At 36.5% G+C, this 18570-nt stretch overlaps 1 protein-coding gene across 8 annotated transcripts in view; it reads right to left on the bottom strand.

Moving 5' to 3' along the window:
• Nucleotides 1-18570, bottom strand: part of ARFIP1 (ADP ribosylation factor interacting protein 1) — a 131430-nt gene that overhangs the window by 8510 nt on the left and 104350 nt on the right. For all 8 annotated transcript variants that reach the window (XM_055276151.2, XM_055276148.2, XM_063638282.1 and 5 more), the window contains one exon: nt 15625-15799. In XM_055276151.2, the coding sequence (XP_055132126.1) occupies nt 15625-15799 (175 nt within the window). The remainder of the gene's footprint in view (nt 1-15624; nt 15800-18570) is intronic.

The raw sequence follows: 18570 nt of genomic DNA, 5'->3' as shown, positions 1-18570 counted from the left end.
TTCTACTTATAAGTGGGAGCTGAACAATGAGAACACATGGACACAGGGAGGAGATCAACACACACTGGGGCTGACCGGGGGGTTGCCGGAGGAGGGAGAGCATCAGGATAAATAGTTAATGTATTCGGGGCTTAATATTTAGGTGATGGGGCCAGGCACGGTGGCTCACACCTGTAATCCCAGCACTTTGGGAGGCCGAGGCGGGCAGATCACGAAGTCTGGAGTTCGAGACCATCCTGGCCAACGTGGTGAAACCTGTCTCTACTAAAAATACAAAAAATGAGCCGGGCATGGTGGTACGCACATGTAGTCCCAGCAACTCGGGAGGCTGAGGCAGGAGAGTCGCTTGAACCACAGAGACGGAGGTTGTTGCAGTGAGCCGATACTGCGCCACTGCACTCCAGCCTGGCGACAGAGCAAGACTCCATCTCAAAAAAAAAAAATTTAGGTGATGGGTTGATAGGTGCAGCAAACCATCATGGCACACGTTTACCTATGTAACAGACCAGCACATCCTGCATGTGTACCCATGAACTTAAAATAAAAATAAAAATAACTTTAAAAAAAGGAATTTTAACTTCCAATCTTTTAGAATTAGAGGAGAGAATAAAAGCAGAGTATGGGATTTAATTCATGTATTGGCCTTGCAGGGAGCTGCTGTTAACGGTCTAGAAAGTTAGAGAGTCAGAACGAAAGTGGGAAGGGCATCCAAAAATTTTTAACTAGCTCAGCAAATGTCAATATAAGTCAGTTTGTTTCCCTACCCCCGAGTAGCTGACTAAACACAGAGAGACAGCTCCTTTTGTAGCTGAGGAAAACTCAGTAGCCCACTAACAAAGGCTCAGGCTCAGTGTATTTGTTGTATTTAAAATGGCCCCCCACCCCACAATGCAACTTAATCCATAGGAAATCAAAGATGGTGCTTTTTAGGATTGAATTCTAGTTTTCACGACAAAATGATACAATACCCATATCCACAAGAAACATTCTCCCAGTAATTGTCAGAAGATTGATGTGTAAAGCCTTTTAAAGTATACATGCACATCAGATCAGTTCCCTGGTATAGAGGGGACCTTTGAGGATTCACAACTTTGTAATTATAATGTAAAAACAAAAGAAAAAAAACTCCAAATGGAAATGAAGTATAAAATTTCATCCTCAAATATAAGAAGCTATTTTTTTTTTCTAAAAAGCTAATTGTTCACACTTTGGCTTATAACAAAACAGATAATTTACCTCATTTTTCTATTAGTATTGATTACTGTAATCTAGTACAAGCTTAATTTTGATAGCGTATCTTCTAAATCAGATACAAATTTACATAAGAATAGTGTGTTGACTCATCCAATCAAAACATAATGAACAATCCTCAATATGAATATTCTTTTTCAACTAAATGAATTAAAAACTTAGAATATTTTCTGCCTATCTTTTATTAACTAATTTGTACTATGATATGCATTTGTATAATGTCCTCAATGCCATTCTTCCTGACATGCTACAGAGAATCCTCAGAACATTTTGGTTATTAAACACATTGAAATAATTACCAATTAAAGGGAATAATTAAGTAGTATTAAAAAAGCAATTGCAATACAATTTTTAAAATACGAAATTTTTGCAATTTTGAGAATCGTGCTGTTACTATACAAGCAGTTTCAGTAGAACATAAAATTATTATTTCAGTTTATTTGGCTTACTTGGTTTATCAGGTTCACTTTACCAGGCAAGTTGACCTTGTAAAGGTCAACCTGGGAAAGATTCTGGTTTCTCAAATACCGCTCGCTGGCTTTCAAAGAGAGACAAAGAAAGTGAGGTGAGAGGAAGTTCAAATCCCACTTTTAGGAGAAAGGACAAAAAGCCAAAATGTTCCAGGAAATATTTCAGGGTCTTTACCTTTTTTAAATTTACTTCTATATTTAAGCTATCAGCCCACAGGAACTGAGGAGCACAGAATGAAAGAAAAAGCAGGTATTTCAGGTATTTTTGGTAGACTATGCTTTGTTATGGTGGGAGAGCACTAACTTTTGGAAACACCTTCTATATGACACATAATGCATTACCCTTACATCTACTCTGTTAGTCTCCCCCCGCCCACCCCGAGACCCGAGACAGGGTCTCACTCTGTTGCCCAAGCTAGAGTGCAGCAATACAATGATAGCTCACTGCAGCCTTGATCCCCTTGGTTCAAGTGATCCTCCTACCTCAGCCTCCTGAATAACTAGGAACAATGGCGCGCATCACCGTGCCTGGCTAACTTTTTTATTTTCTGTAGAGACGGTCTTGCTATGTCACTCAGGCTGGTCTCAAACTCTTGGCCTCAGGTGATCCTCCCACCCTGCATTACCAAAGCACTAGTATTACAGGTGTGAGCCACTATATCTGGCCTTGTACAGTCTTAAGTCCACAGTACAGTTGAAAAACAAAAAATAAAGAAAACTCAGAAAGTTAAGTAATTTGCCTAAGTTTAGACAGGTGATAGATGGATTGGGATCTGGGGAACTCAGGAATGTCTTATTCCAAGACTGATCTATGTCCTTTCACCTATTTTAATCTGCTTCTATTCATGGGCAATAAACATTTTAGAAACCTTTTAAACAAAATTTGAAACAGACAAGAAAGGGCAACAGAGCACTTAAAGGAAAAGTGGTAGTGTAGAAAAGACACACAGCACTTTAACCTTGTTCCCAATTTTGTCTCTGGCCTTGAAGTTGTATTAAAACATCCTTGGGACAAGGATCTAACACAGGATTGGAGCAGATGAAAGAAATAAAAGTTAATTCTTGCTAAAACTATGAAGATTAATAAAACATTAAACATTTATATAATCTTCCCATATTTACAGAGTAGGAAAAAGTCTTTATTGAACTATTTATGTCCTAAGTTAGAAATGATTTGAAATATAAAATATTAATACAACAGAAAGGCAGAGATTTAAAACAGGAGCAAAAGAAGATAGAGGTAACAATTATAATGGAATGGCGGCAAATTTGACAAATTTTGAAAACCTAACATCAGAAACAATTATAGCAACTTAGAAATATACTAAATCATTGCAAACTCACTTATGAAGAACTTTCGTAAAGATCTGCCAAACAATGAGAAAAACCACTACGGCAACATCTGTTGAGTGACCTAAACGTATCACAATACTTTCATTGTTAAAGGGCAAAACAAACTCTAACACTGACTACTAAGGCAGAAAGACAAGCTAGAGTTTTAAATAGAAACTAGGTAACTGAAATTTAAGAGCAGAACTGATAGATGATGCCAAGTGGACTACACCGAAAACTTTCTCTTGCCTACACAGCATGTATCAATAGAATATAAGTAACATTTACAAAGTTACTGACTGAAAAAAACTAAAACTAATGATAAGCATTACCTTGTGGACATCAAAATCATATAAAAGACAGTTTATTTCTACCAAATGAACTTTTTCAAATAAAATTTAGATTATATGACCTTCTTATTCAGAGGCACTAAATTTGTTTAAAAAAGCAATTTTCTGTTAAAATAAGTTATTAGTCTTCATATATTTAGGTTGGTGCAAAAGTAATTGCAGGTTTTGCCACTGAAAGTCATGGCAAAAACCTCAATTACTTTTGCACCAACCTAATATTTATGATTGTTAAGTTCTTCAAAGCAGTTACTGGCTTTCCCAATAATTCTATGAAATAGGGGTTTATACTAAATGTACAAAAATATTGGGATAGTAGCTGATTGTATGAAAAAGGTGTGTAAGAAAAAGGTGTAACAAATCATTTTTTGGTAAGAGGTCCCCAACTGCTAACGTGTAAGGTATCAACTCCTTTCTTTACTCCTATTAAAAAATACACCATTCAGTGCTTTCCCTGCCCATCACTGAACTTTTCCCAGAAAGAGGGCAGAAGAATAACAGGCAAGAAAATATACCTACCTTGGCCTTTTATTAGGTTTGTGGAGTATAATTTTATTAGTTTGCAATGGCTTTGGAAATGCCTGTCATGTTAAAGCAACTACTGGTTGAGAAAGAGAAACACTATAAAATTATGGGTGTGGGCATTGGGAAGGGAGTGAGAGAAGGAAAGACAAATCAAATATGAACTACAAGTGGGGTAGAAAAATAGGTTTTTACATTCTTCTGATGCATTGGGATAGGTTTCAACAAATCACTGACAAGCAGAGCGTTAAAAAAAGTCCTTACAGAAGGAAAAACAAAAGGCAGAGTTCTGAAGAGAAGAAAATTGATGAAACATTACCTATAGACTCCAGTAACAGCAGGTCACAGAACTGTGGTGACGTCTTATAATTCTTTATCCAATAATTACATACATTAACATTGAGCGCAGAGATTTTCTCACCTTTAGCAAAAAAAGTCTATCGCCTTTTTTGTTCCATGATTTTACAGTGTTAGTTCCCGCCCTTCGATCCCTCCCTCCCTTCTCCCTCTCTCCTTTTCTCCCTCCTTTTCTTCCTTCCACCCTTCCTTCCTTCCAAGAGCTCCAAGTTTGGACGTGATCAATACAGCTTCTGTTTTCCAAGGTTGTCTTTCCATCTTCTCTCTCTGCTATCTTATGCTATCTTAACAATCTCACCTTGGGCAGCATTACAGCATTGTATTATACTTTAATAAAAGCAGGGCTGTGGAGTCAGAGAGATCTAGATTTGAATCCTGGTCTGGCTGTAAGGCTTTCAACAAACTACTTAACCTCTCTGAACCCCAAGATTATCATCTGTGCACTGGTATATAATCATCTAGATCACATATTATACAGATATAGGTATTATATATATATAAAAACCCTTATAGCAAGCTTCCTCCATTTATAGATTATAGTACTCAAAGATTAGTGTCTATCAACTAACTCAATACTCAATGTAGGAAGGCCATGCTCCATGGAGCACCTCTAGGGGCAAAAACAGACTAGCAGGCAATCACAACATAGTATGATATGTGCTTTAACTAGAGAAAGGCCTGGGCACTATGGGGAGGAGGGAGGAATGAACACACTTTCAAGTTGGCAGAGAAAACATAAAGTATCATAATTTACCATCTGATCTCCGAGTCCAAAATCAATTCAGGTACAAAAGAGTAGGTAAGGAATTGGGTATTTCATTTCATCAATTAGGTGAGAGATATAAAGTTATCTCAAAAAAAGTTGGGAGATTGTTATTAACCTAACAGAGGAGTTTGACAATCATGGGCTTGACAGCACTGAATCCTCTTTACAAAACCACACAGAAGTCCATAGTTATAGAGTTAGGGGTAGTGAGATCCCGGAATAGCATGCGAGGCCATAGGGAATAGAAAGAGGAGGGGATCCCATCAATGTTTTCTTTTTTTACTCATCCTATAACTTCTCTCAGATCTTTACCCCATTCCTGATCTCAAGTTCAGAATTAGTCCCTGTCCCTTGAGGTACTCACAAAATCCCTATGAAATCCAGAAAAAAGGGACAATTATGTAGGCAGGTGTTGGAGGGGGTGGAGGGAGTCACTGAATTCCATATTTACATAACAAGAAACAGAAAGCTCAGGTATCCAGATCTGCTGGAGCTATCTGGTAAGTGACAAAATGGGGCCAAGTCACCGCAGGGATGAGCAGACCCTGTGCTCACCAGCCTTTGGACACTGGGCAATAGGAACTAGTCAAACCAATGGCCCATCCAATGGAAAAGCCTTATCAAAATTTGTTATGATAAAACAATTACTCTTCTTTTTAAAAAGGCTGTAAGTAGTAATAGTATGCTGTGCTTCAAGAAGGGAAAAGATGACTCAACAGAAGTTTACAAATCACTTAAACATATGATCCAGGGTTTCTCCAAGAATTTTTTTTCTGACTCTTTCCTGCCCATGCACATGTTACCCATTCTTGTGTGGTCCTGCTCAAGTCAAACTGCCTACCTTACCAGGTACTTTGAGCCCACACTAACATTTTTCGTCATCAAATTCTGTATTTCTTTCTCATGTTTAAGTTAGCATTTTATATATAATTGATTTTATTTAAATTCCTCCATTAGACTGTAAGTTGCCTCTCCGCAGGGAGTTTGTGATAATACCTTATATAGTTCTTTAGGATCAGGCATAATTGCACAAAACAAGCACCTTAAAAAACTTAAGGTGAATTTTTTAAAATGCATCTTTGAAAATTTACGGGAAGAAATAAGGATAGAAAATCAGGATGTTATTAAGTTTATGAGGAATGAGGAAAAAAGTTATGAATGTTTTAATCTAACAAAGCAAAGTATAGATGAGTCATGGAAGGAAATTATGGTCAACATGAAAATGCTGAGTCATTACTGACAGAATTTCAAGAAAAGGTTAAAAAGAACATTGCAAAGTCAAATTCTTAAACACTGCTAGTGTCTTCTGAGACTTTACTCAGAAATACTAATTAAAGGTTTTACTTTTAAGCGAACTGAAGGAACCATAACTACTAAGAACTAAAAAAGTATAGCAAAGTCACAGCCGTAAGCACCCAGTACCATCATCAACAGCACAACCAATTCAGTTATTAGTGATCTGTTCAAGTATCACATTGATCACTTAAAAACTCACCTTTATCACAAACCTGGCAAATCAAGTTGGCTAATACCCAAGGCTGGCAAAATAAGTGAAATGTGGATCTGAAGAGCACACATGTATATCAACCATTAGAACAGACACATCACAGCAATAATGATTAAAAAGTAAATTTTTAAAGTGAATTCTTTTCATTTAAAGTGAAAGGAACAATTAACAATTCCCTGACCTCCAACATATACAGCAGAATAAGAAACTCTAATCCTACTCTATAGTAAGTTGATGGCTTCTGACCAAAAAGGGTTAGAAAATGTATAAGTAACTTATGATTGCCGAAAAAGAACCAAGTTATAAGAACAGTAACTCATGATTATAAAGCTATCCTTCCTGGAAATCTTTTCAATACTGTATACAAAATATCCCTCCCTTACAAAAATTTTCATGCTGGAATCTTAGCACAACTGGTAAAAAAAACTATATGAATTGGTTAGCTAGGTGTGCTTCTCCCCAGCACCCACTCAGGCTTTCATCCCTACTCACTCTTCAACAATTACAATTACCTTGATTTATTCCAAACAGGTATGGGTTGGATAAGTCTAGTTTAAAAATCAACCTACAACTCACAATTCTTTTTGGATGTATGGTTTATATAAAGACAGTTAATCTCTGCCTCATTTCTAAAGAGAGAAAGGAGGCAATGCAAACCACAAGCAAATTTTTCCTCTTCCATGCAGGTTTAAAAAGACAAATCACTAACAGCAGCAAATGTTGCACCAGATGTTAAAATATTTTCTTCTATAAATGAAAGGTACGATATTGCACTATTTCTACTCTGTCATTTAAGAATGATGTTGCAACAGAACTCACATTCTAAGTTAACTGTTTCTTTTTGCACCAACACAGAATTAATCATCTAATTTTGAGCTAAGAGGAAAATTAAAGACTATATTTGAGAAATACAAGTCTATTTTAAGTCTCATTTTGGAAAAAAGACATAGAATTTAAAAAACATTTTCTAGCTAACTTTTTTTTAAGCTAACTTATTTTCCTATCTTTTTAAAAGTATTATTTTTCTGAATAGGTAAGACATATATGTGGTTCAAAATTAAAAAGATATAAAAAGTATACAATGAGAGATTTCATTTTCATTCCTGTTTCCATTCACCCTGTTCCCTCTATAGGTAACTGATTTTATTAATCCTTCCAGGTTTTCTTTACACAAATACAAGAAAATATGATTATACATTCTTCTTTTCTTACACATAAGATACTGTAAAATAAACACTACTTTGTACTTTGCTCTTTTCATGTAATTGCCTGTCCTGAGGAGCTTTCTGTCATTAGCATTCTCATTTTTTTAAAGAGCTGCAAAGTATTTCACTGTATGAAAAAACCAGTTTATTCAATTAGTCCTTTACTGCTGAACCATTGAGTTCTTTCTCATCTTTAGAAATAACAAGTGATGCTGCAATGAATAACCTTGTACCTATGTTATTTCATCTTTGTGTAGGCCCTAAACTACCTCTCCAGCTTCATCCAGTGCTATTTCTCCCGTTCCCATTATGCTCTGGCCTCAATGACCGTCAACATACGCTGTTTCTTCTAATTAAAATCTCTTTCCATCACATACCTTTACCTTACTCCTCTCTCTTTGTATCTTGGCCCCAATATCACTGCCTCAGGGAAGCCTTCCATGATACCCCAGCCCCTCCCTGGCAACACACACACCTGGCCAAGTCCTCTGTATACACACATGACATTTCTATTTTCCCTTCATCACACTTACCACAGCTTGTATTTACATAATTGTTTGGTTAATGCCTATTTGTCTTACTTGACTATAAGCTCTGTGAGTGTAAGACCATTATACCTCTATCACCTAACTCAGTGACTGGCATATAAAAAGCAATCCACAAGATCTGGCATGGCAGCTCACGCCTATAATCCTAGCTCTTTGGGAGGCTGAGGCAGAAGGACTGCTTGAGGCCAGGAGTTTGAAAACAGCCTGGGCAACATAGTGAAACTCTGTCTCTACAGAAAAATAAAAAAATTATCCAGGCCTGGTGGCAAAGGCCTGTCCTCCCATCTACTCTAAAGCCTGAGGTGGGAGGACTGCTTGAGCCTGGGAGGTAAAGGCTGCAGGGAGCCATGATCACACCACTATACTCTAGCCTGGATGACAAAACAAGACCCTATCTCAAAAAAAAAAAAAAAAAAAAAAAAGCCAAATGCAATGGCATGTACCAGTAGTCTCAGCTACTTGGAACGCTGAGGTAGGAGGATCATTTATGGCCAGGAGTTCAAGACTACAGTAAGCTATGACCGCACCACTGCACTCCAGCCTGGGCAACACAGTGAGACCCTGTCTCAAATAACTAAATAAATACAAATAAAAAGAGCACTCCATCAATATTTGCTGAATAAAGGAATAAAATGTGAAAGGTGCCAATTATACATCAGTTTTTCTTACTGTTTTACATGGATTTGTTTTACCTTTTAAATATCTCCCGAAGCCTTCAGTTCACTCCATTTCCACTATCACTACTGTAATCCAATTTCCTACCATTTCTTGTCTAAGCTACTATACTTACTCTTAGGCCCTACTAAGATCTATCCTCCATATTTTAGACCCATCATTTGCTAATAATTATTTCAAGGGCTTCCCACTGATATTAAAGTTTTCCCTAATATGGCCTATCAGGGCTACATAGTCTGGCCACCACTTATCTCTCCAGCTGTCTCTCTATGTTCTGGTCACACTGGCTCTATTTACATTCATTCTTTCACCATACCGCACTCTCTCCTGCCACAAGGCAGTTACACATGCTGGTATTCCTTCCTGGAATACTCTCTGGTTCTCAGTTTCTCACTTTCTCAACATTAAGTGATGTTAATGTTCAGCATCACTCCCTCATGAAGGCCTTCCCCAACCACTCTTAACTGACCATGTACCTTCCCTTGAGAGCACCAGTCACAGCCAAAATCAAGTCTGAAAGTAAAGTTGCATGAATATGAGAATGACTCACAGAATCCAAATGTAGGTAGTAATATTTGGCGCAGTGCTGAAAGGCAAGTTCTTTTGTGTCCAGCACTATGAACTCCCTGGTTGCTTGTTATGCTTACAGACATCAACCCATAAATGCTTATTTTAAAATTTGGAACCAGGTAGTTCTTTCACCTATATAACTTAATCTCACTTTCCCTAGGAGCACACAACAAGAAGTACTACTGTTTTTGCTTTGGAAGTAAAGGTGACATTAAGTCACTGACATGATTTAAAGTACTCAAGAAGAAATTGGGGTTCTTTTTCTTTTGACAATGGGAAAAGAGATTTCAAGAATGTATCTCCTTGTGCACATTAGGTATCAACATGCTCCTTAAACTTTGGCAACACGTATCTATTTTTTAAATTCTGAGATTTACATTTTTTCCTCTCAGAGAAGTTTTAGTAAGCAAAGAATACTTCTGCCCTCAAAGCTTTTCTAAACCTTTAGTGTATTTTTACAAAAAAGTACTAGGCTTTGAGCATTTTTGTTTTTCTTTTGAGACAGAGTCTCGCTCTGTCACCCAGGCTGGAGTGCAGTGGCGCAATCTCGGCTCACTGCAACCTCCGCCTCCCAGGTTCAAATGATTCTCCTGCCTCAGCCTTGGGAGTAGCTGGAATTACGGGCACGCTAGGCTAATTTTTGTATTTTTAGTAGAGACGAGGTTTCACCATGTTGGCCAGGCTGGTTTCAAACTCCTGACCTCAAGTGATCCGTCCACCTTGGCCTCCCAAAGTGCTGGGATTACAGGCGTGTTAAATAATATATTAGAAAAGAAATCCTAATATACAGGAATGTTATTGTATTGTGATTATATATGAAACACTGTGAGTGAAAACAACAGTTTTCATATCAATCTAAGATTAGGAATGACTATAACTTTTAAGAAATTTTTTTTAATTAAGTAACTATATAAATCAAATGTGTCCAGGATAGATCCCAAGTCTGGTTCATCTTTTTCTGCCTCCTCTGTCATCCTTTAAGTCACTAAAATATAACATAATAATGAAACAAACCTGCATTTAATGGTTATAGCTAATTTCACATTATCTTAGAGTAGGAGTGTATTTTATACTTCTTAAAATAAGAATAAAACCCTTGCTTTTTATATTTATACCCCAAACTGCTTTGTTGAATCTTTTGATACATTCAGATCCCACTCCCAATATATTCATAGCCCTTGAAATTTATCATTCCCAAGTTAAATTACAGTCACCTTAAAGAAAAAATTAACCTTCAACTATTTTTTCACATCTTTATAGTTCCAAGCCACATAAAAAGCTATCTAAAAAAAAAAACATGAGTTGCTTACATTGATCTGCATATTTTTCTTTAACTTTTTGCCTCCTCTTTCCATGCAAACAGTAAACACTGCAGAAAACAGAAGCATTTCTGAGAGATTATGCTTTGGCCTCACGAAAGCAAAGAGTGAGGTAATCAGGATTCCGCCTTTTATCCTCTCCGAGTTGACTTTCATTCACTTCCATCTCCTTCCAATCCCTGTAGTGCGCCTCTAATTCTGGGAAGAATGCAAACATGCACTTGCTGAATGAGTACTACATACCTGCACCATTGCTAGGCTTTATGAGGGCTGTAAAAGAAAGCATGGTATCTACTCTCACAAAGTCTACAAAGCACCAGAAACGTCTATTATTCTTTCTCTTTACTAAACTAGTCTATGTTTTGTTTTGAACTCTGAAAGAAACAATAACAGGTAAACAAACTGTCTTAAGTCACAAAATAGCTCAAGTTACATTATTTAAAGGTCTCAAAAAGAAGAAATACTGATGAAAGGAGAAATATTAGAAGACTAACGAGCTATGTCTTTACTGCTACACAACTCAATGTGGTTTAGTAAACAAAGAAGAGAATATCAGAGATGAATAAGGATTGTTTAGGTTAAAGGCAAACACAACTAAATCACGGGGTGAAGAGACAGAACATACGAACTATAAATAGTAGAACAACACATATTTTTCATTAAGGGTAAATGACAAATACCCTTAGGTGCATTTATCACGCATATATGCAGAAATGTGAGTGTTTTATACAGCTTCCCTCTTTGTTTTGCCATAGGGAAGAAAGGCTAGACTAAGTACATATAAACACATCAATTTTATAGCTAAGACCCTAACTCCTGATCTGCCTCAAAATTTAAAAAAAGTTCTAAGAGGAAACAAACAAAAACACTAAATGCTAAAGCTTATTACTACAGTCGCACGGCTGGCTTTTAGTCCCATACTCAAGGACTGCTTGCTTTTACTTTATGCCCTATTCTCGTTGTTTGGTTATCTGGCTTCTCATTTTAGAAGAGAAGTGTTATGAAAAGATATTCCAAAAGCCATGATTTGAGAACCAAAAGAAAGCCAAAAAGAGAGAGAGAGAGAGGGAAAAGCTGCAAAAACAGGTGTATATACTGCAGTAGTCTTTAGGACATTATTGAATTACAGAACAGCACATTCATTGATGTTTCATTTCTTCCTGTTAAGAAACAGGACGACTAGCGGGATGTGGTGGCATGCGCCTGTAGTCCCAGCTGCTTGGGAGGCTGAGGTGGGAAAATTGCTTGAGTCCAGAAGTTCAAATCTAACCTGGGCCACATAGTGAGATCCAGTATCTCTAAAAAAAAGCGGGGGATGGGGAGTGGTTGGGGGGAAGAAATAGGAAGAGTATACTATGTTTTCTTCAAATTAAAGTGTTGGGCCTGGTGCAGTGGCTCATGCCTGTAATCCCAGCACTTTGGGAGGCCCAGGCGGGTGGATCACCTGAGGTCAGGAGTTCGAGACCAGCCTGGCCAACACGGTGAAACCTGTCTCTGCTGAAAAAAAAAAAAAAGTTAGCTGGACATGGTGGCACGCACCTGTAATCCCAGCTACAGGGAGGCTGAGGCAAGAGAATTGCTTGAACCCAGGAGGTGGAGATTGCAGTAAGCAGAGATTGCATCACTGCACTCCAGCCTGGGCAACATAGAGAGACTCCATCTCAAACAAAAACAAGAAACAAACAAATGAATAAACAAATTAAAGTGCTAAGTAGATTACCTAGCAACCACACATAAAAGAGATGTTGAAGTACAAATTCACCTACAGTTTAACAAAAGAACAAAAAACCTAGACTTGAGGCATTTCAAATTACCAAGAAAGCAAACACGGATGACAGACAGTTCCTAGGCTAAAAACCTGCTTTTCCTTCCTTTTTAAAGCTATTAAAAATAACAGAAAAGAGTAAACGTTGCTCAACAATAACAAAAAAAACAAAGAAAAGTTCTCTCATGGCTCTCTGTCTTCTTCTAAATGACAATTACTACTTGAAATAACAGTCCAACAATACTTCATCATTTTGAAGAGTTAAATAAAAAATATACAAAGACCAAAGTTTCTTTATAGATTTTACTTTAGACATAGCTGATTACTCAGTTCAAATTCAAACTTAACCTTGATGACAACTGTGGAAAGCCAAAACAAAGAATATCTATGCTATCTGCTGCAGTCTGAATGCTTGTGTCCCTGCCAAATTCAAATGCTGAAATCTTCACCCCCAATGTGATGGTATTAGAAGGTATTAATCACCTTTGGGAGGTACAGTCCTCATAAATGGGATTAGTGCCCTCATAATAAAGGAATGGGAGGGACCCCTCCCTGTTCCACCATGTGAGGATATAGCAAGGAGCCATCTATGAGTCAGAAGGTGGGCCCTCACCAGACACTGGTACCTTCATTGTGAACTTCCCAGACTCTAGAACTGAAAGAAATAATTCTCTCTTGTTTATAAGCTACTCAGTTTATGGTATTTTGTTACCGTACAGCAGCCCAAAAAGACGAAGACATCATCTAAGAATATAAAATCCTTGAGAATAGAAGCAGTTTTCTATTTTTATTTAATAGTAGTAATAACATTATTTTTAAAGCAATAACTTCCAAGACTTCTTATCTGAAGCCTGACCCTGTTCATCCAAACTCTAAACACGCATCATCAAATTCCTACCAATTGTTTCCACTTGAGTATTCTGTCATCATCTCAAACTAAACACTGGATCAAATAGAAGAAATTGCCAATCCTTTACCCTTACCCCCTTGAGGCCACACCAGCTTCCTATTTTAATTTTCCGGCCCCTGTCATGCAGCCTTAAAATCACCATATTCCTTCCTTCATACTACTATTGCAAAGACCCTAGTTCAGGCTCTTAATCATTTCATTTGGCTATAAAAGATTCCTAATTAGTATGTGTGCTTCTACTTTCTTTCTTTAAGAAAGAAAGAGACTTTCTAAATGACTTTTTCCTGCTACTCTCAACTTTAAAAATTCTTCAATATTTACAAGATAAAATTAGAAGTAAGATTCATCTGATTGATATTTAAAATTTATAGAGACGACCTGGCTGTGTATGAAGGTGTCTCCTTCTTCCCTCCCTGCTCAGTGTACATGCCAAGGCCACAATTCAAAGTCTGTACGTGGTCAAGGCTTGGTATAATCTGGCTTCCAATTCCCATTTGATTCTCTCTTCCTTTAAATCCCGTGAACCTTAGGTTTCACTATGGTAGTCTACTTTTCTATCAAACATGTATATTCTCCTAGCATACCTCTTTTAGTATTATTGTGTAGTGATGACAGGGCGGAATGTCAAAAATATTTTTATATTTAAAATATACAATGTCTATTATCTAAATATTGATATATTCACATCCATTATATATATGACTAAATATATATGACTAAAATGAATATGTATATATGACTAAAATATATAAATATATAGTGTGTACATATATACTATAATATATAGTATATGTTAGTGTATATATATACTATATATAGTGCATATATATACTATATATAGTATATATACACACATAAATATACACACACACACACAGTAAAACAGGTATATATATGACTAAAATGAATGCAATCTTATGTGCTCAGCTAATGAATACCAGAAGGCTGCACTGGGCTCTGTCTGAATGATGCCAGGCAATTTTTCTAACAACTCTGCTGAGGTTTCCTTTATTGCCACTATAATGTTCTCTGGTGAATAATTTTCACCCATAGCAGCTTAAAAAAAAAGTCAGTGAAAGTGCTGGACTAGGTGGATCCCAAAGAAATATATTATTTTATAGGTTTTATAGTAGCCATGAGACTTTCTAAGGAAATGTTAAAGAAAACAATAAGATACTGACAGTTATAGTTTACTAAAACGCCCTTTGATGTTATGGAGGAGAATATAAACATGACTGTTTCCTGAGAGAACTGAAAAACAAATTTTAAGAGGGTACCTGGAAGAGAGTACAGCTGAAGACCTGTCATGACTTCACAGGATGTGAAATGCACAGAAAAAACTACCAATGTGCAATGGTGAGACCCATCTTTATAGGACTGCACTACACCTATTCCGTACCATGCTCACTCATTTCCCATTTCCAGAACTGCAATCCTGCATACAAAGCTGAATATGCAATAGAGATATGTCAAACATGAGAAACCGTCCTTTTGCTTAAACCAAAACACAGGAGCCTATTAGTATACGAATCCACTTCCTGCTGAAACCTACAGCTGGTCCAGTTCAGCCCTCGTTGCTCTAGTCCTTAGATGTGTTCACATACGAAAAAAATGTGGAAAATGGATCTCTTGGCTTCCTTCTCCTAGGTTATGCTAACAGCAGCCCTAAGCTGGACCTTTTATTTTTCATTTATCAGTTACTGAGAAGAATGCCGTAGTTCTTTTCCTGAAATCTGTACCTATCATTAATAGAAAAGCTTCAAAATATTCAGAGCATAATCTATGATTATTTCAATTTTTAAAGCACTTGCTACCAACGCCAATCCAAAGATCAATGGCTGCCCATCAAATACTTTTTGCCATGTGTTATATGTGAAAGACTGGGACAGTGGCATTGACAACTTTTATCAAAGAAAGGTAAATAAATTTTGTATACTTCTAAAAATTCAAACACTGATTACAAATGGAATTTCTTCTTGCAATTGTCATACAAGAGAGTTAAGAGAAACAGAAAAACTGACTATCTCTCTTTAGGGTGACTTTAAGTCCACAGAAAGGCCTTAGAAGGTAAATAATTTACCTTATTTTCTTCCAGAAATTTCAATTTGACAGAAACATCATTGCGCATTTTATCATATTTTTCCTTATGTGCTTGGAAGAGATGCTGTGACTGCTCAATCTTTGGCAGAGTGTTTGGGTCACGTGGTCCAAGATTCAGTTCTTCCAAATCAGTGCGATACGCATCATATTCAATCCTGGAAAGAAAAGAATAAGTGAAGCATACTACAAAAAGAGTAAAATATGTTCAAAAGATGGGTTGGAAATATATAATATTCAGTCTCATACTATACAATAAAATATATAAAATTCTCACACATATTCTACTTGATGCTTTTGAAATCATTATTTCTTTAAAAACAAAGCTATTCAAATAAGAATGGGAAAAGCTGCTGGTTAATCTCTAACTATTTCTCTCAAAGCACAGTATTAACTGACAAGTAAAATTTCCAAAATCTAAAAACCAGTTAAAAAAAATAAATGTCAAAACAAGATCAAGGATAGAATAAATACCCCATGTGAATTGCTTAATACTGGTGAGGCAAAGCAGGTAAGGACAGCAGACTCCAGAATGGCATACTAAAACTAACAGAAGTGTAAATGGTTCTGAAAAAAGTCTGGGTTAGCAATGCACAACAAAAATGTAATGTAAGCAACACATGTAATTTAAAATTTTCTAGTAGTTACAATGAAATAATAATTCCACCTGTTATCAATATATTTCATTTTACCCAATATATCTAAAATATTAATCATTGTGGCATGTAATCAATATAACAGAATTATTCATGAGGTACTTTACATTTGGAGAGTGGGTAGTGAGTCTTTGAAATCCACTGTGTATTTTACACCTCTATCCCATCTCAATTCAGACTGGCCACATTTCAAGTGCTCACCAGAAATGTGTGGCTACTATACTTGACAAAACAACTCTAGATGAATTTCTGTAACATCAGTATTCAGAATGTAACAACAGTATCTATTGTAAAGCATTTACCATCCTGTGTTCTGTAAGATGCCTTACTCTGATATTCTCCCCCCATCAACTCAAATAGTTATCCCACCACTGTCACCACTCCAAGATCCCATAACCCCTCATAATAGCTCTACCACAGCGCCTAAGTATAGTACTACTTTGCTTATTAAACAGTGATTTATCCAGCAGCTTCAACTATTCAGTACTCAGCAAAGAAGAAGCAAAGTGACCTCTAATTTAGTCAAGATCAGAATCACAAAGCTTATACCCTAAAACTAAAGCTCTTTATTTGGAGATAATAGGGGTATAATTCACATCTTCTATTCTGGGAATTAACAATACTTCAAATAACACAATCTATATTGTATATATGACTTGAGAAAGAATACATCAGTCCTTCACACTGATCCTAATTTATTCTTAACTCATACTGAACTTAGCAGTATGAGTTAAGATTTAATTTAACTGGCCTCTTTCAGGGTCAAAAGTGAACCATTCATTCACTGATACATTGATTCATTCAACAATTCTCAAGTGAGCACTTTCTACGTTCCAGGCACTGTGTTAGAAAGTAGAGCTATAAAGATGAACAGATATGTCTATCCTCAACAAGCTTGCATTCTAGAGGAAGAGAACCTTGTAAACAATTACAACAAAATGAGATAATAAGAACTACATAAAGGAGGGTAAGGTATAATGGAAATCAAGAGGAATAATTATTTAATTAGGTATCTGAAAAGGTATCTCAGACAGAATTAAAATACTATAATTAAAATTTGAAGGATGGTAAAAGCTGGCTAGGTGAATTGGGATAGGGAAACCAGTAGAATACTCTGATTCTGAAGAGAATAGCATGGACAAAGGCATAGATTTGTAAGATACAATGACACATTTGGGAATTCAGTATGTCAGAATCTGAAATTGGAACATGACAATGGAAGAAATTAACATCAAACAGGCAGGCAGGATTGAAAGTAAGCAGCCCTACAGGCCATGTTAAAGGGTTTAAATTTAATCCAGTAGGACAAGTGACAGGAAGCCACTGAAGAATGTTGATCTGACATAAAAATGACATGATTGTATCAGGATAGAAAGATGACTCTGGTGGTAGTGTAAGAGATGGAGGATAGAATAAACGATTAAAAAATCAGGAGCAAGGAAACCTATTAGAAGATGATGGCCATATAAGAAATGAGTCACTGAATCAGGAGAAAGGCATTGGAGCTAAGGAGACAAATACAAAAGATTTAGGAGGCAAGACTGACTTGGCAATAATAACTAGTTAGTTAAATCCATGGGTTCAGGAGCCAAGCTGAGTGACCTCTCTGCCTTTTGGCTCTATCTTGAGCTAGTTATTTAATCTCTTTGTGCTCCAGTTTTTCAATCTATAAATGTGAATAAAAACCTCCACAAAAACTTCATATAGATAAAACACACAGGACACCTGGTAATAACTGATACCTTTAGAATCCTTATTATTATGGCCAAATTAGAAGAGGGGTATCTAGAAGCAAGCACACTAAAAACAATAGGAAATAAAAGAGAAAAGTAGAACTAAATAAATAGTAATACACGGTGATTTAATCTAAGGACAAATATCCTTCAATAGCCTTGGAACACATTTCTAAACAACAGTGATTAATTTAAACATATTCAAACTTATAATACTGACCTTATATTTCTTAATTTTACATTCAGAGTTTGTAGGTGGTACCAAAGTAAAACTTTCCTTAATAGCTTCTCTAACAGTGCTCATTACCAAAAAGAAGAGAAGCTCACTAAGTTTTCAAAAAGCAACTTCAGTTCAAGGTTGCCCATCTGAACTGAGTCCATATCAACAAAATTAGTGACCGTTACTTTATGGCTTATGTAAAACTTCTAGAGAACAGGTGTCCACATCTGAAAAGTCTTGACCACAATTGACTCCCTTGTTGGTGCTGCTGTGGAGAAGTGTTGAATGGGCTGTTACAAGATTTTCTATACATGAAGCAC

The sequence above is a fragment of the Symphalangus syndactylus genome, chromosome 4, assembly GCF_028878055.3.
Source record: "Symphalangus syndactylus isolate Jambi chromosome 4, NHGRI_mSymSyn1-v2.1_pri, whole genome shotgun sequence".
NCBI classification, from domain to species: Eukaryota; Metazoa; Chordata; class Mammalia; order Primates; family Hylobatidae; genus Symphalangus; species Symphalangus syndactylus.
This window is presented reverse-complemented; position numbering and strand designations above follow the sequence as displayed.